This window comes from Patagioenas fasciata, chromosome 2, assembly GCF_037038585.1.
Source record: "Patagioenas fasciata isolate bPatFas1 chromosome 2, bPatFas1.hap1, whole genome shotgun sequence".
NCBI classification, from domain to species: Eukaryota; Metazoa; Chordata; class Aves; order Columbiformes; family Columbidae; genus Patagioenas; species Patagioenas fasciata.
In genome coordinates, this window is record NC_092521.1 from 88,963,042 (window position 1) to 88,983,569 (window position 20,528).

The 20,528-nt window shown below is 40.9% G+C and overlaps 1 protein-coding gene across 1 annotated transcript in view; it reads right to left on the minus strand.

Moving 5' to 3' along the window:
• Window positions 1-7,694: 7,694 nt before the first annotated feature.
• Window positions 7,695-20,528, minus strand: part of WRNIP1 (WRN helicase interacting protein 1) — a 28,161-nt gene continuing 15,327 nt past the window's right edge. The window contains exons 4-7 of the mRNA XM_065832496.2: window positions 17,738-17,967; window positions 10,345-10,500; window positions 9,400-9,479; window positions 7,695-8,465 (exon numbers count right to left, since the gene is read on the minus strand). Coding sequence (XP_065688568.1) covers window positions 8,190-8,465; window positions 9,400-9,479; window positions 10,345-10,500; window positions 17,738-17,967 — 742 coding nt within the window. The 3' untranslated portion in view covers window positions 7,695-8,189. The remainder of the gene's footprint in view (window positions 8,466-9,399; window positions 9,480-10,344; window positions 10,501-17,737; window positions 17,968-20,528) is intronic.

Here is a 20,528-nt window from a genome sequence, read left to right on the forward strand (position 1 = left end):
TAGCAAATAAAGCTGCTGCTACCATAGATGGGTTTTGATTAAGTGAGGTTCAAAAACTCTGTTGTAATTACATCCTTATCTTTATATGCTTAAACTCAGTCAATGCATGCAAGATATATGATGCTTGAAGGCTTTTAGGGCAGTAATTACTAGGAGATTAGAAGGAAGATAAAACCTTGCATAATAGTACAAATCAGTGTAGCTTTATGAGAAGACTCATTTCTGTATTACTTTGGTCTCAATATTCAGAAACTGAACTAATACATTGGTTTTCTACAGACAGGATGCACAAAATAGAATCTTGGCAATAAGAATCTCAATAAAGGCAGCATTATTTGCTTTACATTCAACCATTTAAACCCCCAAACCACCAAACCTACTGGCAAGTATACCTCTCCCACAGTTTATGTCCCACAGTAGGACCATGGTGGGTGTTTTTCCTTAGTATTTTCTTCTGTGCTCCTGTCACAAGTGACTGACAAGGTCTGACTCCAACAGGGAAAAGTGGAATGCCAACTGTATTCATATTTCTAAAAAATTAAAATGCTGCTTCAACTAGCTCAGGGAAAGGACTTGATTCTTAGTATTTATGAATGAACACAGGTCTCACTGTGTTCAAAGCTTGGTAATTTTTCAATATGAGATGCTTTAAAGGAATACCAAGGAAGAAACTGTAATTTTAACAGGTTAAAGATACAATGTACAAGATGAGAGAACGTCACATTGGAAGTCTCAATGTAAAATGACAAGCCTAGCCTTAGTCTTAGCTAAGTAGCAGTCATAAATCCACACACACAATGTACAAAAAATACTTTCCATATATAAAATCTTCTGTTTGTATCAACCTAGGCGACTTCAAGTCAGTCTGACTGCAGTTATATTTCCCGGGGGGGTACCAATAAGTACTTGAGCAAGAACTTCTCTGTTCAAAACCACTTTGCAACAGGCTGCTGGTTTTAAGAACACAACAGGTGAGTTTCTTCCAGTGGAAGAGAAGATTACAGCAGATGGAGTTCACTCTCCATTTTGGCCTCTCCTAGGCAGACCAAAACTTAGAGCACTATTTCCTCACTGTGATATGATGAGTAAGCCAGACTTTGTACTGCTGCTTACATAGACTCTTTACAATAGCCCTTTGATTTCAGTAACTTCAAAATAAAAGCACCACCCACCACGGCCATTTGGCTGCTTTTTATCTGATTCAGACTATTTAAGTTGCTCTTCCTAGAAAATAAATATCATGGTGCGGATAAGGAGTTTCAAATCACCTTATCCTAGAGATAAATTTACATAGATGAGTTGACTCAGAGCGTGTTTAGTAATACTTTCACTGTTAACTGTTGTTATGTATTTATATAGGATCAAAATGCTGGTAAAGTACATAAACCTGGTAAGTCCCTAGATGTCTTGGAGACAGATATTTGTCTTGATTTTTTAACATGGTTTCATTAGACAGGGGTAAGACCAGTGCAATTCACTTGAACCTATTGAGATAAGAAGGTGCAATTGAAATCAGAAACTGACCTTTATATATTTTTTTAAACTTTTAAAAAATTATTTTTATTTTCTTTTATGGTAGCAAACCTGTCTAGCTCTGTCATGTCATCTTATGGTAAGAAGTAAATACATAATCTTATCCATATTAATTAATGGGCCTATGCAATCCCTGAGTACTTTATAACAATAGAAGACAAAAACCACAGCCAAAATCCTGGAAAGTGCAGCCTGTCTGGAAAGACGCTGAACAAGTGCAGTGGCCGCTGGCAATTCAGATAATGAATTCATCCAGAAAATGTTGTATCTTCAGGTTAAATAGAACTTCAAACAAGCAGCTTGTATAATCACTTTTATTTTTAAGTCATACCATGGAAAATGATAGCCATTTTGGCCAAGAACTTTTTTCTCAATATGAGAAAAAACTCTCACAGAAAAGGAAAAAAAAGTGCAGCCCAGAGGTTAACAAAGGATTTAAACTCCTTGTGCATGGAAAACAGTACAAGAAAACTAAAATAGAAATAATGATTTCATATAAATATCTAGTATAAAAGCCTGGACAACTCCTTTCCAACTATATTATCTATTTTCTTATCTGCAAGAGTCAAACTAGCTAAATAATGGAAACAATATTCATTAGATAATTTTCTAAAAAAAACGCAATGGAATTCATTATGGGCATTATTTAATTGATGTTTCTGGTCTTGCTGTCCATATCTTTGACACTGGTATGCTACTATTGGGAGAAACAACTTAGATGAGTACAAGTTATTTCTCATGTGTATTGAATTGCCCAAGTGTGGGCTATGGCGTGGCCTTTCTCATGGTCTGCCCTACTTCTTAGTGGAACAACTTATATTAGGGAAAAAAGATGTTGTGATATGGCAGATTTTGATGGTGCTTCTTACAGAGCAAGCAACTGTCACCTGATGGGATCCAAATCTTACGTCCAGTTTTTTGGTATTTCCTTACAGCTCTACACTCTGAAGATAAATAAATACACCAGTATATCAGGACACAATTCTTATGAAGAGGCCATTCTTGCCTTTAAGTGAGCTTTGAAAGGTAAGCCTCAGGGACTCAAAAGCCAGAAAACAAAGAAATATACTTCACTGTTTTTTAATTTCTTTCATCTAATGCTTTTCGAGCAATCTCACTGGGAGATTTGGCTGCTGTTTGTTGAAAGCAGCATTGCCAATCCTACCTGGAGGCTTTACGCATCATCCTGAGAGGAAATGGACATTTTTGCCTTGTGTTTGTTTCAGAGGGCATCTCCACATGCCATTCAGAGGACTAACAAGATTAAATACTAATCTAATTAATTGTTGCATTAAGTCAAGCAACAGGAAAGTTCCAACCAAACGACAAAACCTAGGGAATTATGGGTTAAAAAAGAAAACCATGCAAATTTACATAAATGAATCTTGTTGGAAGACTTGCTCATCTTTAAAAAGACACTTTCCTCACAGCTTTCAAAATCTATCAGTATTATCAGCTTCTGGGCCTCATCAGATGCCATGGAAAAATACCAAGCCTACTGCTGGTTTTCTAATCCACTGTTTAGACAAGACAGGGCAGCTGTTGATCAAAACCTTTGGCAATGTGTGTCCAGCCCCAGAAGAGAATAGTTGTCACATATTTTACAGCTGATTTATCTTGGCAGTTTCAATTTCTTGCAATATATAAAAGCTGACATTACCCAGAATAAGAGTCTGAAATGTCTCACTAGTAATTCTAAACCTGTCTTCACACTTTGCTGGTGTTCTTCATCACTAAATCCCCTGCCTAGCATGCTCCACAAGCACGCACCAGGAAAGTTCTCTAATATCTGACCCAAATAGCAACACTTCATGTTCTTCAAATCCTAGCCCAGCAAAGCAAAACAAACCCATGTTTTTGTTCATCTCTTCAGTGTTTGTTAGCAAGTAAATATTGAGTTAAATTGGTCCTGAAAAAATAATTATAGCCCACTAATGGGTTATAACTAAGCAAGATATCCTCTGTTCTAGGCAATGACTTCTCATATGCATACCATGGAATGTAAATGGTTATATCTAAGTCCTCACAGACATGGAAGGCCTTACTTCTTGCATTAGTACATGTGTGACCCTGGTCAGCACTTTGCATTTAATCTCAGAGCTCCATGAGTAATCATCTTCTGGCTGTTGTACACTGTATCATGAAAGCTTGTGGAAAAGTTTCACAAAGTGTGAGAAATTCTTCCCCTTCAAGTACAATTTTTGGTGTAATATATTTTATGATTCTAGTGCTACCATGAAGGTCCTCACTTGGTTTTTTCAAGTCAGGTAATCTTTATTAATAGTAATTTCCTAATTACTAATTAGGAAAAAAAATCATACTATGATTTCACTCATCTCAGTTGTTTTTTACCAGATAAAACAATGCCCCTGCTAGACAGCTGAGAGACTTAACAGTTTGTGGTTTACTGTTACAGTATTTTCTCTGTAACGTGAGAAATAAGGAATGATCCTTCGTGGGTACTTTATATAACAACATTCTGCAACTTCTACTGTTGCATAACTTGTTTGTAAAATTAGAGGGAAGACAATGACTACATCTCCATCCCCATATACCCATTTAGGTCATACCTTATCTATTAGTACAGAATACTTTATCGGTGATATATCTGATATAAACATTTTTTTCCTGCAGTTTTTAGAGAATTTCTGATTTGGTCCATGAACAGGCATAGCTTCATCATCAGTATGGAGTGTGGAGAACAGAACTTTTAACCTTTTTCCTTAGTGACACAAAATATTATAAAATAGTATTTATGTCATGTATTGTAGATGGAGGTGTGAGTTGGTAGATCAGGAAAAATCCCAGGCTCTGCATGGGAATATGAGTCTTTGTTTCCTTCCAAATAAGAGAAGGAGGACTGCCAAGTCAGAGAAAACTTGCAGTATGGCACTGTATGGATAATGCACAACTGCTTAGAGGCCAATGGTTGGAGAAGGGAGCACAGACAAAGTATTTATGAAGGGAGAACCCACAGTCTGTTCAGACCAGGGCAGAAAAATCTGTCTTTGCTTGAACGAAAACTCATGCTGATTACAGAGAAGGCGTGAGTATCATCCCTAGTCTCCACCGGAAACCCAAGATATTTGTTGCAGACTATACCACATTGCTGCAGTTTCCTGTCACCTCCTGCTTCTATGGATGCAGAAATGTTTAGGCCACATTTAAGGAGACAAACAGCTACAGTCAATAACTGCTTTTCAATTACTCTGCCTTACCTGCACGTTTTCTTATTGCCTCATTTCCGCTCTCTCCATGCAGCAGCGTATGTTTGTTTTCCTTATTGCAGCCACAAATTCATCAATGCCAATTTTCTTCCTGTGCACTTGCCCTGCAGGACAGAGGTAGGACCGTCACAGGAGCACTAGGATCATAGGAGGGACTCTCTGCCATTTTGCAGCAGCCTGCAAGCAACTCAGAGGAGACAGTGCAAAGAAAATATTAATCTCTGCACAGCTGGACCAGCTGTAGCCTCTACAGCCACAGACTTTTTTGGCTGATAGAGACTCCATCGGCTAAACTCAACCAAGTCTTTGCTGAGTGCAGACCACCGCAGAGGATTTTCATCAGGTCCACCTTGAACACACCAAGCTGCTCCAGAACAGGGAGGACTAGAAAGGCATATGGGGCAAAACACACTATTATCGTTCTGCAAAACTTCTGTGCAGCTTTTGCTGTAACATCTGGGACAAAATTTACTGTAACAAGGGAAGTTTGATCAAGTCTTAAATAACTAAAAGAGGAGCTGTAAATAGAAAGTTCAGGCTTTGAGTAAGGATTTCTGCCAACTGCAAGCAAGAAACTACAGTCTGGGGTTTCCCTTGGGTAAAACTTTATAGCCAATTAGATTTGAGCATTAGTAGGTACTAGCAAAATTAAGAAAATCTGGTGAGGTTATCCCCTTCTTTTTTGCTAATAGAAGAAAAAGAGAATAGAAAAATACCTCAGACTGCATTAGCCCAACACTTCTAACTGCCAGTTGCAGCAAAGGGAAGCACACCAACCTCTCCTACACCTGTAAGATAAAAAAGAAATATATTTACCAATCCATTGATTTCATTTGTTTTGCAAATCACGGGCCATTTCAAGAAATATTTATATTAACTGTCTGTATCTTAAGAATTAAAATGGACATTGGTTAATAGCACAAGGAGTTTTGCCAAGAGTATTTTGGATATAATCCATGTTTCCGCCTCTGTCCCCATCTTTCTACATGTCTTGAAAGGGCGGACACAAACTCAGAACAGTAGCTCCCACCCTGCTAAACCATTCTGCTGTGAAGAATACAGGTACTTATTTGAGGAAAGATATCACATAGAAACATTTAAAGAATCAGACTCAAACCCTCTAACAGTATGCAGTCATGCAATCAGTTTAATTTCTGAAAATATTTCAGTTAGACCACAATCCTAAGTTTTTGTCATACAGAAGAAATTAATATGAAGATTACCAAGCTGAAAGCCTCACAACAAAATTGATCTCCACTAGAAATACGAAGAAGACAGTAATTAAAAAATTTTGCAGGTTATATATTGAAAACCTTTGATCAAGGCCAAGGTCCAGCAGTCTATCTGGGAATGTGAAGAGTAACGAGCTGAACTTCCTGATGCAGGAAAGTCAAAGTTGTCTTCCTGGTTTGGAAGTGCATCCTCAGACCACAGAGCTCCTGGTCTGCAAAAATTACTCTGAATGAACTCCAGATGTGTGGTTGTGGCATCCCTTCTGATCTAAGCTCTGCACAGCACCAAATATCTCTACTGTAACAAGTACCCACCTGCAATTAGAATCATAGGATAGAATCATAGAATGGCTTGGGTTGGAAGGGACCTTCAAAAACCATCTAGTCAACCCCTGCCGTGGGGGTCAGTGTGTACCAGGCAGCTGACCAGCAGATCAGGGTTGTACCACACCTACAGCTCGAGAGAAGTGCAAAGAGCTCCACGTGACTCCAGTGCAAACCTGCTTTCTTCTTTTGCCAAAAAATGAAATACTTATTTACAAAATGAACCTGCTAGCTGAATAAAAGTTTAAAAAAATTGTCATATGCAATACTGTAAATGTGAAGCAAAGGACCAGCCAAGTTTAGCCAACCCATCAGAAAACTCCCAAATGATTCAATATTATATTTGTGGCACACAGTCCTTTTGAAGGAGAGTTAGTAACCTGCTGACACCTCTCATGGAAGTCAGCAGAGCCACCCCCTTTTAGCAGGGATGTGGCATTCTCAGTTGAATAGCAAAAGATCAGAAGCTGTACATAAAGCACTGTAAGGTTTAATCTGATCACATTTCATAAACTAAGCAGGATCGGGACAGGAATCCTTGAAGTCCACCAGGTAACCAGTATAAACCCAGTAACAAGGGTACATGTGGCATGTAGCAAGCAAAACCTGAGTAGTTACCAATGAAATCCAGCTGTACCTGCACTGAGCCACTGTGCAGGTGGCAACTTGCAGCCAAGACACACATCACTGGTGGCCCGTTTGCTCCACAGCACTTTGACAAGTGTGGACAGTTTCCCAGTAGCTCCTCAGCACTTCAGTAATAAAAAATCTTTGCTAATTATCTGCTGTAATTCTAGCCAAACACGGCCCTCTTCTCCTACCCAACTGCTACTTAGCATAGTCATACACCGTTCTAGCAGTTGCTGGCTTTTTGGCACACCAGACGACTGCACACTTAAGGATTGAAGAGAAGGAAAATAATCAGCATTTAAATGAAGGAACATTGTCAACACCAAGGACACTGCCATGACCATACGTTCTACTTACTGGAATCTCCAGTCAACAGCAATCTTGGATGGGATGTATTTTTAGTAGGAAACGGAAGACAAACCCTCTGTTGTAACAGCAGAAAGTCAATTTGTGTCTCTCTGCTTTCCAGTTCAAAGCTAGTGGAATCCCTGATGCACAAATGGAAATATATGAGCGTCTTTCACTACCAGGAATCTCCTTTCCAAAAGCACTTCCCAAAATGCCATCACACAGTAACAATTCTAAGTGACAGAACTTCAAAAACGAACATAATTCAGCTATTTTCATGAATATTCTACTTCAAAAATGATTTAAACTTGCTCTGGAAAGTAAGGATGGCAAAGTTAAAGGAACCTCAAGCTTTCAAAACCACACTGTTGTCATTAAGAATATTAAACAAATGCACAGATGCTATTTTTAAGAAATTTATTGGCTTAATAAATGTTGTACAAAATTAGTCTATGAAACACCATAAGAGCAAAAACTAAACTGTAATTATATTTTGTTTACTGTATTTTAGTGGGGGGAATACAATTTTTTTTTTAAATAAACATTCTCAAAATCTGAAATATACATTGATTTTAAAAAGCAGCACAATAATACTCCTTGTCTCACAGTAAGAGCCAGAAATGCAGGTGTCTCATTTCTTCTCCATTTGAATCAGAGGGTGACAGCACTACACTGATAAACCTTACTTATGCATTTCTAGACTGCTCAACAGAAATTCTTTACAAAACGCCCTCAGAATAACAGTAGTAAAATCAGAAGGTTAAGAAAGCATCTGAAAGGCTCAGTGGTTTAATAATTTCCGACATAGTAACAGATGGCTGAAACTGTAAGGGGAATTTCCATCCCAATACAAATGTACACGTCATAAAATAAAAATCCATCCCGAGCAAGTCGGTCACGTTTTCTGTTCCTTGAAGAAGTCTGTTCCTTTCAACTCTTCTGGTAGATAGTCCTGCTCTACGGGCTCCTTGTACATGGGGTTATATTTATAGCCTTTACCGTAGCCCAAGTTCTTCATAAGCCTTGTTGGGGCATTTCTCAGATGCAGCGGAACAGGCGGCAGAGGTCCGGTGTGCATCCTCAGACATTCTTTGACATTGCCATAGGCCCTGTAGACCTCTATAGACTTCGGTGCTCTGGCAAAGTACACTACACATTGTGCTAGAATGACCTGGAAAGAAGAAAAGGGAAAATGTTAAATGACTGCTTTTAAGCTCCCTTGGAGAAAGTCTGTTATTCAGGTTGTTCATGTAGCATAACAGGGGTTATGTTTTTAATTGACCTCTGCCTGCTACTATAGTATGAACATCACTACTTAATGACAATGCAGCTCTTCATGATTCACACTACTAGAAAAAAATTGCTACTTGAGAATATCAGAGTGTGTAATCTTATATAAGAGGGTCCAGAGAAGGGCCACAAAGATGATCAAAGGAAAGGCTGAGAGAATTGGGTTTGTTCAGCTTTGAGAAAAGAAGGCTTGGGGGAGACCTTATCACCATGTTCCAGTATTTAAAAGGTGGCTACAAAGAAGATGGAGACTCTCTTTTTACAAGGAGTCACAGGGAAAAGACGAGGGGTAATGGGTACAAGTTACTCCTGGGGAGATCGTGATTAGACACAAGCGTGAAATTTTTCACAATGAGAACAATCACCCATTGGAACAATCTCCCCAGGGAAGTGGTGGATTCCCCAGCACTGGACACCATTAAGATTCAGCTGCACAGGGTGCTGGGCCATCTTGTCTAGATCGTGCTTTTATCAAGAAAGGTTGGACCACATGATCCTTAAGGTCCCTTCCAACCTGGTGTTCTATGATTCTGTGATGATTCTATGATTTACAACAGAGGAAAAAAAATGGAGAGAGCAAAATGATGTTAATTCACCTACCACATTTTAACTATAAGTACGCAGTGAATTTTATTTCAAAGTACAACATCCATTTTAAGATCTATGATGTTCTCTTACTTGTCAAAGAAGGGGCATGCTGAACGAACAAGTCGCTAAGTTTGCCATGTCCTTGCAATCTCTGTTTATTTTTATAATTACAACTAGGTTTTACAGCCTGCAGTACTTTCAAATCAGTAAATTAATGAAACCTTTACCTCACATTCTGGCATTCCAATGAAGTGACAACCTTGATAAGCAGCAACTGCTTGTGTTAAAGCCAGAGGATCTGCCAGACCTACAAAAAGGGATCAGATAAAAGCAGATTAAAGTCAGTTTACTTTAGTTACTGTCTCTTCTTTTTATTTGGTTTCCCATCTCCTGTGAGAAGGAAGGTTATCCATGCACATTTCAAAGTTGCTTTCTCAGATGTTGTAACTTCTAGGACAATGTTTTGCATCCATAAGATGTACTCCCTTCATCCACTTTCTTTCTTCTTCTGTTCCCCCAAAAAAAGAAAGGTCTAAATCATGGCTATGATTTAACCGACTGAAGCTGTTGCCACACGGTGGCAGCCTGAGCAGTAGCTGCTCGTGTGTGGTTCACTTATGTTTTGGAAGTGAGAAAGAAATGGGGAAATACTGCTACATACACAGAGCTTCCCCAGATCTCCTAACTCTTCACCCACCACATAGGTGGGTGCTAAAATTTTGCTGCATCTGTTACTTTCAATGAGTCAATCAAGAGACCTTATAACTAGGGAACCAGCTATCAAATCTGAGGTTTGCAAGTCAGGGTAGACCTTCCACAATCATTAAAAAAATACAGACACCCCTAAAATATGCCTTTTCTGTGACACAAGTTTACTGTTGACCTACAATCACCATTGTTTAAAGAATCCATATTAATACACTGCCAAAACCTGAACTCAAAAGTCTTTGTTTCTTCTACAACAGGTAATCATCACAATGATATCACATGTAGGTCTCTGTCGGCAGATACAAAGGTTTTTTTGAGTGTGGAGCATTTCAGTATTTTGTACCCATTTTACACGTAGCAGTTCTGGGGTTGTTTTTTTCCCAAGCGTCAGTCTTTGGAAACCAGAAGCCTGGCAGATCTTCATTCAACATAATATTCCAACATGAAATACCACAAATACTTACCTATATCTTCACTTGCAAACCTCACCAGCCTCCTTGCTACGTAGAGCGGATCCTCACCACCTTCAAGCATTCGAGCAAGCCAGTAAAGGGAAGCGTTTTCGTCTGAGCCTCTCATAGACTTATGCAGGGCAGAGATGCAGTTGTAATGTTCTTCTCCTATTTAGAATGGGGGAGAAGAGATACACAAAGCTGTTAGGAGGAAATTAAGTTAAATACATTTAAGGGAGCAGAATATATTTTACTAGATCACGGTAGGTAAACATAACCTGCTTCTTTCAGTTCTTTGTATTTATACGTGTTTATTGTGTTCACTGATGGTTTCAGCACTTTCCTGCTTTGCCACATGGATCATTACACTAACTACACAAGCATAACAGAGTGACAGCAGATGAAAAGGAGGTTGTTTTTTTAAACATTACAAGGCAAACAATTTGATTTTGGTAACCTAATGATCTTTCCTTCAAATGAAAAAAAAAAAAAAAACAACAAACCTCACACCTGATATTTTAAGCATTTAGGAAGAAAACTCTATGTGAATATCTCATAATTGACAAAGTGCACATATAAACCACTCACTGTTGCTTTTGGACATGCACACAGCTCTGAGAAGGCAACAGAAGAATGACAGAAATCCAGTTCCATACAATAGTGATATTTTAGAAAACATACATTTCACATCAACGAAAACCTGAAAATAAAGCGTGCAGTAAATCAGATGTGATTGCTGCATTATATGGGGGAAAAAAGGAAACACTGCTGTGGGTACACAATGATGGCACATAACACAATCTGGAGGAAACAGGATCACAGCACACAACCCTGGAAAACCCCTATGGAATGTTGGGTTCAGTTGTAGACACCTGCACTGCTGTACAGTTCCTGAAAACTAAGCAGCTCAAACAAAAAAAAACATGAACAAAATGAAACAAAAAAGCCAACTACCTGAAATGCCAGACCGATAAGTAAGGGGTGGGAAGACTACATTATTTACACAGATTTTTTTGTTTAACACTAAATATAAGATTAGATACGGACTCCAAGGAGAAACAAAGCCGTCTGACAGCTCTTTTAGGGCTACAGTTAAAAATAGAGGGTCAACATTACAAACAGCAAATGAAACCATTCCTGCTTGCAATTTTTCTCCATGCAGCTTGTTTTGATTCTTATGCATTACTTTTAATCAAACTTTTAAGAGTATTTTGCTGTGGTATTGTTGCTAAACTCTCCACATAATCTGTCTTCTTATGTTTTAAAGTGTCTGGCATTCTTTGGCTCACAGCTAACTGCGTATTATAAAGGCAACTGGCTGCATTCACAGCCATCTGTTAATATTTCTCTTCTTCCTATGGCTAAAAGGATTTACAGCCGCAGGGCCGTATCAGAACACACCACCCTTGCTTGTAGACACTGCAAAATAAAAGGTCACATGCATGAGTCTGAAAACTAAAGCCCCCAAGTCACTGCAATTGCCCTTTCCAAAGCCAGAAGACCCCCACCTCCCAGCTGAGAACCTGGGTCCATCTTCCTGCGTGGCTGCTCATGCCGCAGCGTGGTTCTGCGGGGAATGCAAGGCGTGCGCTGCCAGCATACACAGGCCGGCAGCTATTTCTGATAGGACTCTGCAGTGCTAGCCCTGTGGCATGCAGTCGTCCCTCGTGCCAACACAAACAGCATGTCTGTGCTCCGTCATAACACTTGAGTTAGCAGCAATCAACCCAAGCAGCTGAACTCGCATCGTCCTCCTGGCAGAGGCGTCTCTTGGTCTCTTAAAAGCGAGGAAGAAACCCTGAAAATATCTCCAGAGGTTGTGCTTGCCCATTTTTTTTTTACCGGAGTGCTTTTATACTCTCTTCGGGCTACTGTAAAGTGTCACACTTGGGGATACCAGATGGCGAGGCAGAAGGGAACCAGCGGATAGGCTGTGGGGTATTTTCAGAGTATGTCACTGAGAAAGGGGACAATTTTCTCCCTTTATCTCCTTCCTCACAAAGTTAATGTCAGTGACTGAGTCATCAACATGATGACAATACTTATAAATCAAACTTGGACTTCTTCAGAAATACTGTGCTGTTTCAATTAAAGGCAAAATACAATCACATGCATTGGATGATGAGGGTTTATGTTTCTTGTTTAAAGATGTAGTTTATACATTTTCTATGTAAGATACCAGAAGCAGTTTTAAAAAAATCAGACAGAACTTTATATAGACCTTTATTTGTTTGCTCTGTCTCTCAGGCTGGTTAGCCAATGCATAGATTTTGGCCTTTTAAATTCAGCTGAGAGACAGACACACGCAAACTTATCTATTGCTGCTGTTCTGCATCCTGGATGCCTCTGGAAATCAACACTCCATAAAGAGTTTTTGGAATTAAATGCATTTGCTCTATGCAGCTTCCACAAAGGCAAATACCTTTCCTAAGAGAAAAAGGATACTGCAGAGGAGGCTTTGTGGACAACAGGATTTTCTAGAGTGTCTAATCTATAGAGATGCATAAATCTTCTTAATTCCCAGTTCTGTGCCCCTAAATTAGTTTATGTGCTCATGAAGAGTTTTCTAGCTAGTTTATTTAAGATGTTAATTTATCTAAAGTCTTACTGGTAGAAGACATTGAAAGGCCTCATTCACTGACCATAACTAATATCTAGACTTCTTAAGCGATCCCTATTTGTAAAGACAGAAGGCAAAAGTAAAATAACAGTCTCCATCTCACATTCCTGTCAGTCTTAGCCAGAGGTAAACATCAACTGCTCACCAATAAAAGAGAGAAGAAAGCCTTAGATGAAAGACTAGAAGACAGCACGGGTGAAAAGACTTCTCATTCTGGCCCAGAAGAAAACAATTAAGCTGGCAAAAAACATTAAGGTGCGAGACACCTTCTCCACAGAAAAGGAAGGAACAACCCTGTTACAGATTACAGAATAAATTATCTCCATCTTAACGCATTCCCAGTCTTTACCATGAGTGAAGCTACGTTACCACAAAGATAATGAGTTAAAATCCTGCAATTATTCTGATCTACATCTTTGGTATATGCTAAAAAATCAGTGTTAGCAGTGAGACACAACACATAAGAGGAAGAAGAGACAATACAACTCTATCTTAAATATCTAGTCTTTGTCCATTTGCAGTTAATTTTAATTAATTTGGTTGCTGCACCATTTTCTCAAAAAATCAAAATTTTAAAAAATGCAACCGAAAGCTAAAATCTGACTAAATAGTTTGTTCCTGCTTGCACTGCAAGGGCAGCTGCTGGCTGTGAAATTTGACTAGCGCTGTTTCTTTGTCCTTCCAGCTAAAACGCACAGACTATCTGCCCACAGATCTTGCCTTTACATGCCTGCACACAGATCAGAACAACAGCCTAATGGCTGGATTAAGAATAATTTCCTTCCTAGACTACTTGGTGAAAGTACAAAAAAGAATTCCCAACTACATATATTTGCCAAATTTTGCTGAAGGTGAGCAAAAATAATTATGTAAAATCAAAATTCCATATTTACGTAACTCTGAGCACTACTCAATCATAGCTGCTGCTGTCATGACTAGACAGCACCATGTATGTCCCATCATTTTATAAGGCTGAAGCACTTTATTAGAAGATTGCAGATTCTACTCAAGAACTGGGATTCAAAAAGTTTTTGCTAAAACATGCTACAAAAGTGTCTCTACTTATACAACAGCATCTATCCAGAAGCCCTTTGTACATAAAAAGACAACTAGGTATCTCTATTATGGATAAAAATGATCAACCAAGATGCGGACTACTCTGCAGAAGAGAGAAATTTTGTAAAGGCACATACTCAGGTAACCTGCTATTGTGACAATATCTGTGGTGGGTTCTTTGGCATTCATACCATCAAGAAAAACAGCATTTTCCCCTCTGACAATCTCTTAACAAAAAAACCCAAACCTCTACACAGAGCTTGAAGGATTTCTGCCACGAAGAAAGGGCTGACGTGTGCTTTTCGGCAAGCCTCAAAAAGAGGTACTGCAGCCACCTCCAAGGGAGCACACATGCGTAGGAGGGCCCGGAGCAAGGACCATGCCAAGCGTTCTGTGTGGCAGCAGCCACAGGGCGACAGCAAATGCACAAGGGAAGCGTACGATGCAAGAGACTCGCACTGGTAAACTGGTCAGATTTTCTGCTCTCTCTTAATCATCACTTCTTCCTGCCACTGACCCCATACAATTTTTCTTCTCCCCCCGCACCTACCCTCTGCTTTTCAGCTGCCACCATATCAATATCTGCTCAGCTGACTTTTTCCTGACAATGAGCCATAATTTCCTCTTTGCAGCAAGAAGGCTGCAAGCAGGCATGTATGTTACAAACTACCTCGAGAAACCTCTCATCACAAGTTTTGAGTAGTGACAGTTAATTGAGTATACCGGATACAGTGACAAAACAAAAATCAATCCGTTCTCCAAATACTGCTTGGCATAATAATTTGATACTAAACTGCACGGGCTGTCAGGCATTGGAACAGGCTGCCCAGGGAAGTGGTGGAGTCATCATCCCTGGAGGTGTTTAAAAGACATTCAGACGAGTTTCTCAGGGACATGGTTTAGTGCTAGAGTTGGGTTATGGTTGGACTCGATGATCTTGAGGGTCTCTTCCAACTGAAATTATTCTGTGATTCTATGATGGAAGTATTGCTGAAGAACTACTGTACGCATTCAAGGGGATTCACCCCATCTTTAATACTCAATGGTACAGTGGTCAATATTGTGATGCCTAACATTGCTAAGTCACAGATTTAGCAAGAGTGTTTATCACATTAGAAAGCCTTAAATGTAATTAGATTTATGGGACCTGCCCTAGGTAAGCTATAAAATTCACTACCTCAAAGAGCAACTCTAAAAACAAAGTAAATTGCTCAGGTTTTCACATAACACATTGTTGTGAATGTGAGCACTTCCAAGTCTTTCAAAGGAGTAGAAGTGCAATGGGAGCTTTAAAGCCCTTCAAGAACAAACCTCCTCATTAAATTACTTCTCCCTCTTTCCATTGCAACCCTCTTAAAAGACAATATTCTAATAACCTTAAAGAACAAATAATTTCACCATAAAACTGTTCGAAGGGCAGCAAATATGTCTTTCAGCTAACCTACACTTCCTAAGTGGCAAGAGGAACGCCTGTTTAGGAGGAATTTCTGGGTGAGCCTGCAATACTGTAAAGGAAAAGTAGTTTTGAGGCCAAATTTCAGCACAAACACTGTTTTACCGGAGCAGCTGGTACAAAAAGGGGAGAAGAAACAGAACTTATAAAGGCTATCGGCTCTTGAGAATGCTGCATCTCCAGGTTTTCATCTGCTGCGGTGCAGTTGCCACTGTTGGGGCACATGGAACCCAGCTCTCCTCCCCACATGTGAAAGGCATACTGCTGAGCATTTGGCCCTCAACCTTTAGTCACGTAGACAAGCAGAAGAGGCGAGTTTACAGGTCATGGAAGCAGGGGCTGGCCACTTGGGAGGAATATAAGGCTGCTGTTAGAGGATGTAGGAAGGCAGCTAGGATAGCCAAGGCTTCCTTAGAATTACAGCTGTCGAGAGGGGTCAAGGACAGCAAAAAGAACTTTTTCAAATACATAGCAGATAAAACTAATACCAGAGGCAATGCAGGCCCACTGATGAGTGGGGTGGGTGCCCTGGTGGCAGAAGATACAGAGAAGGCAGAATTACTGAATGCCTTCTTTGTCTCTGTCTACTCTGCTGGAGGCTGTCCTGGGGAGCCCTGTACCCCTGAGACCCTGGATGAAGCCAGGTCAATGGAGGAGTTTGCTTTAGTCGATGAGGACTGGGTTAGGGAGCAATTAAATAGTCTGGACATCCATAAATCCATGGGTCCAGATGGGATGCATCCGCGGGTGCTGAGGGAGCTGGCTGAGGTCATTGCTGGACCGCTCTCCATCATCTTTGCCAAGTCTTGGGAAACGGGAGAGGTGCCTGAGGACTGGAGGAAAGCAAATGTCACTCCAGTCTTCAAAAAGGGCAAGAAGGAGGACCTGGGCGATTATAGACCCATCAGCCTCACCTCTGTCCCTGGGAAAGTAATGGAACAGCTTGTCCTTGGTGCCATCTCAAGGCATATCAAGGATAAGAGGGTTATTAGGGGCAGTCAGCATGGCTTTACCAAAGGTAGGTCATGCTTGACCAACCTCATAGCCTTTTATGAGAATGTAACAAGGTGGATGGATGATGGCAGAGCGGTTGATGTGGTCTACCTTGACTTCAGTAAAGCCTTTGACACAGTCTCCCACAGCATCCTCACAGCTAAGTTGAGGAGGTGTGGTCTAGACAATAGAGTAGTGAGGTGGGTTGCAAACTGGCTTAAAGAGAGAAGCCAGAGAGTGGTGGTCAATGGTGCGGAGTCCAGTTGGAGGCCAGTATCTAGTGGCATGCCTCAGGGGTCAGTACTGGGGCCAATATTATTCAATATATTCATTAACGATTTGGACGAGGGAATTGAGTGTACTATCAGCAAGTCTGCTGATGACACTAAGCTGGGAGGAGTGGCTGACACGCCAGAAGGCTGTGCTGCCATCCAGCGGGACCTGGACAGGCTGGAGAGTTGGGCGGGGAATAACCTGATGAAATTTAACAAGGGCAAGTGTCGAGTCCTGCATCTGGGCAGGAACAACCCCAGGTTCCAGTAGAGGTTGGGAAATTATATATTAGAGAGCAGTGTAGGGGACAGGGACCTGGGGGTCCTGGTGGACAACAGGATGACCATGAGCCAGCACTGTGCCCTTGTGGCCAGGAAGGCCAATGGCATCCTGGGGTGTATTACAAGGGTGGTGGTCAGTAGATCGAGAGAGGTCCTCCTTCCCCTCTACTCCGCCCTGGTGAGACCCCATCTGGAATACTGTGTCCAGTTCTGGGCCCCTCAGTTCAAGAAGGACAGGGAACTGCTGGAGAGGGTCTAGCGTAAGGCAACAAAGATGATTAAGGGAGTGGAGCATCTCCCTTATGAAGAAAGGCTGAGGGAGCTGGGTCTCTTTAGCTTGGAGAAGAGGAGACTAAGGGGTGACCTTATTAATATTTATAAATATAGAAAGGGTGAGTGCCACGAGGATGGAGCCAGGCTCTTCTCGGTGGCAAACAATGATAGGACAAGGGGTAACGGGTTCAAACTGGAACACAAGAGGTTCCACTTAAATTTGAGAAAAACCTTCTTCTCAGTGAGGGTGACAGAGCACTGGAACAGGCTGCCCATGGGGGTTGTGGGGTCTCCTTCTCCGGAGACATTCAAAACCCGCCTGGACACATCCCTGTGCGACCTCACCTAGGCATTCCTGCTCCAGCAGGGGGATTGGACTATATGATCTTTTGAGGTCCCTTCCAATCCCAAACATACTGTGATACTGTGATCTCAGAAACTGTCTCGGGTACTCACCTGCTCGGTCATACAAGATGTGCGATCGCTGTAGCCCCTCCTTTACATGTTCTTCTGTTATCACAATGCCATCCACAGAATCACCTGTGGTCACATGCAAAGGAGTGGTTTTCCCCACTGCTAGTCTGGCCTGAACTGCTAACTGGAGTCCATTCAGTCCAGTCCTTGCATCACCATCACAGAGGTAGGCCAGGGCGTTGAGAGCTTTCTCCTCTATGTACACCGGGAATCTGCAACAGAACAACCACACGCTGTCAGCCCCCATCACGTTCCTCTCCTTGCACATTGTGCTGGAGGTGGCATCTCTTCACAAGGTTTGTTGAGAGGCAGCTGCGTTTAAGTTTTGTTCCTAACCCATTCTGTCACGATTAAGCATTGCAGAGCCTGGGAGAACGCTGTGGGAGCTGACCCCTCTTCCTTCTGCCCATATGCATGTTAAATACAACATCAAAAAAGTATGGCAGGAGTTCTCATCTCTTTAACGTCCCTATTTTTACTCATTTCATTAAGTGGAAACTAGGGTTATGATTTTGTCAGAGCACAATTCTGGCACAGTCAGTTGAACTTCACAAAGTTTTACTCCATCAGCATTTCACAGCTAGCACTTCAAATTCCTTGCTGGAGGGACAATTAAAAGGTAGGAAGCTATCCAAATGCACATGAGGGAATACAGTGAGATATAAAGTAATTTGCATAACGTTTTGAAACAACTACCAACAGCAAGAGCTGCTATCATATGGTTCTTTAAAAAGCAACAGTTGCAAGGATTGTTTACATTGTCAGTGTTCTTGCCATCTACTACTCAAAGCGTGCCAGGACTATACAAACACATGAAAAAGGCCAAATTCCACCAAACACTCAATTTAATTGAACAAGACAGAAAGAGCTGAGAAATGCAGCAAAAGCTAAAGATTCCCTTGAGATCTCACAGTGGATCTATGAAAAATCTGGGAAAAAAACAACGTTCCCAAGCTCTTTCTCCAAGTTTTCACCTGCTGGGGTGCAGTTGCCACTGTTGGGGCACATGGAAACCAGCTCTCCTCCCCACATGTGAAATGCATACTGCTGAGCATTTGGCCCTCAACCTTTAGTCACGTAGGCAAGGTAATGGTCAAGGTTTTCACCAGGCAGAGGGTACCACTGATTCGATTTGGGAACAGCAGCTACTGGAGTTAAAGCACGGCACTGGGTAATGACCCTAACTTAGCTATTTCTAGTAGCTGCACCGAAAATTAAGAGCGACACGTATCAGTGGGAATTAACACACAGAGCTTGGTGTGAGAGGTCATTCTTATGAAGCTCTTGTGTGCCAAATAATTAAGGATTCACAACAGCCCTGCACTTTGTTCTCCAGAAAGATTTTTTACTGTTATTACCAGTGGTGTACAAAAAGGCAATGCCAGGGTTCCTGGACACATGTATCCACTAATCTTCATTAATTGCCTCCTCTTCCTCCTTGCAAGCTCACTTTGTGCTTGTCACAGAAAATAAGAAGATGGTAGGTGCTGGAAAAACTTCAACAGTCAGTATTTGAGCTCTCTCATGCCCACATGTGAGAGGGAAAAGCTCATTGAGCTTCAATCTTAATCCACATCACTGTAAGTGAAGGCTGACAAATATCTTCTAGGGCCATAATTCAACACTTTCTTTTTCAACTCTTTATTTTTCATGTATTTGATAAAGCTGGAAAAAAATGTTACATGCATACACAGCAGCACTCCAAAATAACCGCACTATCTCCAATCTGTTTCAAACAGTTTCGTGTTTGAAACAGGGAAGCAGAAGAATATAACAGTGCGGCGATTGGTCAAGTATCTCATGTATCAAATTCTTTGAAAATCAGGGAGTAAAACTGACCCCTCAGCAATACAGATAGTCACCAGATTTTTCTATATGCCACGAAAGAAGCCAGCAAAGAAAGCAGAACCAATTTTTAAAAACCCAGCAGACACTACAAACAGACAGTCTGCTGCTAATACCTCCATCAACAGGCAACAAAACCAAATCTGCTGCACGCTGAGCAGACACTTCACATATAGCAGCAGGGCAGACTGAAGAGAAGGTTTCATCTGCAAGGACTAACCTTTTTGCCTCCTGTTTGCAGAGAAGAGCACCATGTGCTTGAGGCCTCCTCATACGGATACGAATAACCGCACTCAGCGACTGCAAGTGGAAGAGGAGTGCTGAGAGCACTGAAAGGCAGGTATTATGCTTGCAAGAAGCTACAAACAGTCTGTCCCAAACAAAGCTGAGGCCTCAGAGCACTTCTGCCATTTATTTGCTAATTGGAAGCTGGGCAAAAAAGCGAAGTTGTATTTTCACCTCTTCAGTTTCTCTATAGGACTCTAAGTGGCCTGTTGACTCAATACAAGCAATTAGTATTGCAGGAATTGAAACAAATATGCACAAGAAGTATGGAAAACCTTGTTACAAGGAATGGCCTTGTTCACTTCCATGGTGAAATCGAAGTTACAACATACTGACAGTGGAAATTCCGCTCCCAATAATGTACTATGTATTAGGCTGATCCAATCCACGTCTACCATAATAGCACTACATACAAGATGTGATAAAGAACAAGAATAAATTGAGAAAATTTCCACACACAAGCTATTTGCACAGCATATTGATGAAATTCACGGATTGAAAATAACATAATGCTTCCCTGTTCCATAATCTCAGTTCCATTCACACTCAGTATTTCAAAATAAAACATTTTATAATCAGAATAGCTGAACTGAGTTATTTTTCCTGAGGAATTAAAATATTAAATTCAATTTTTTGGATGATA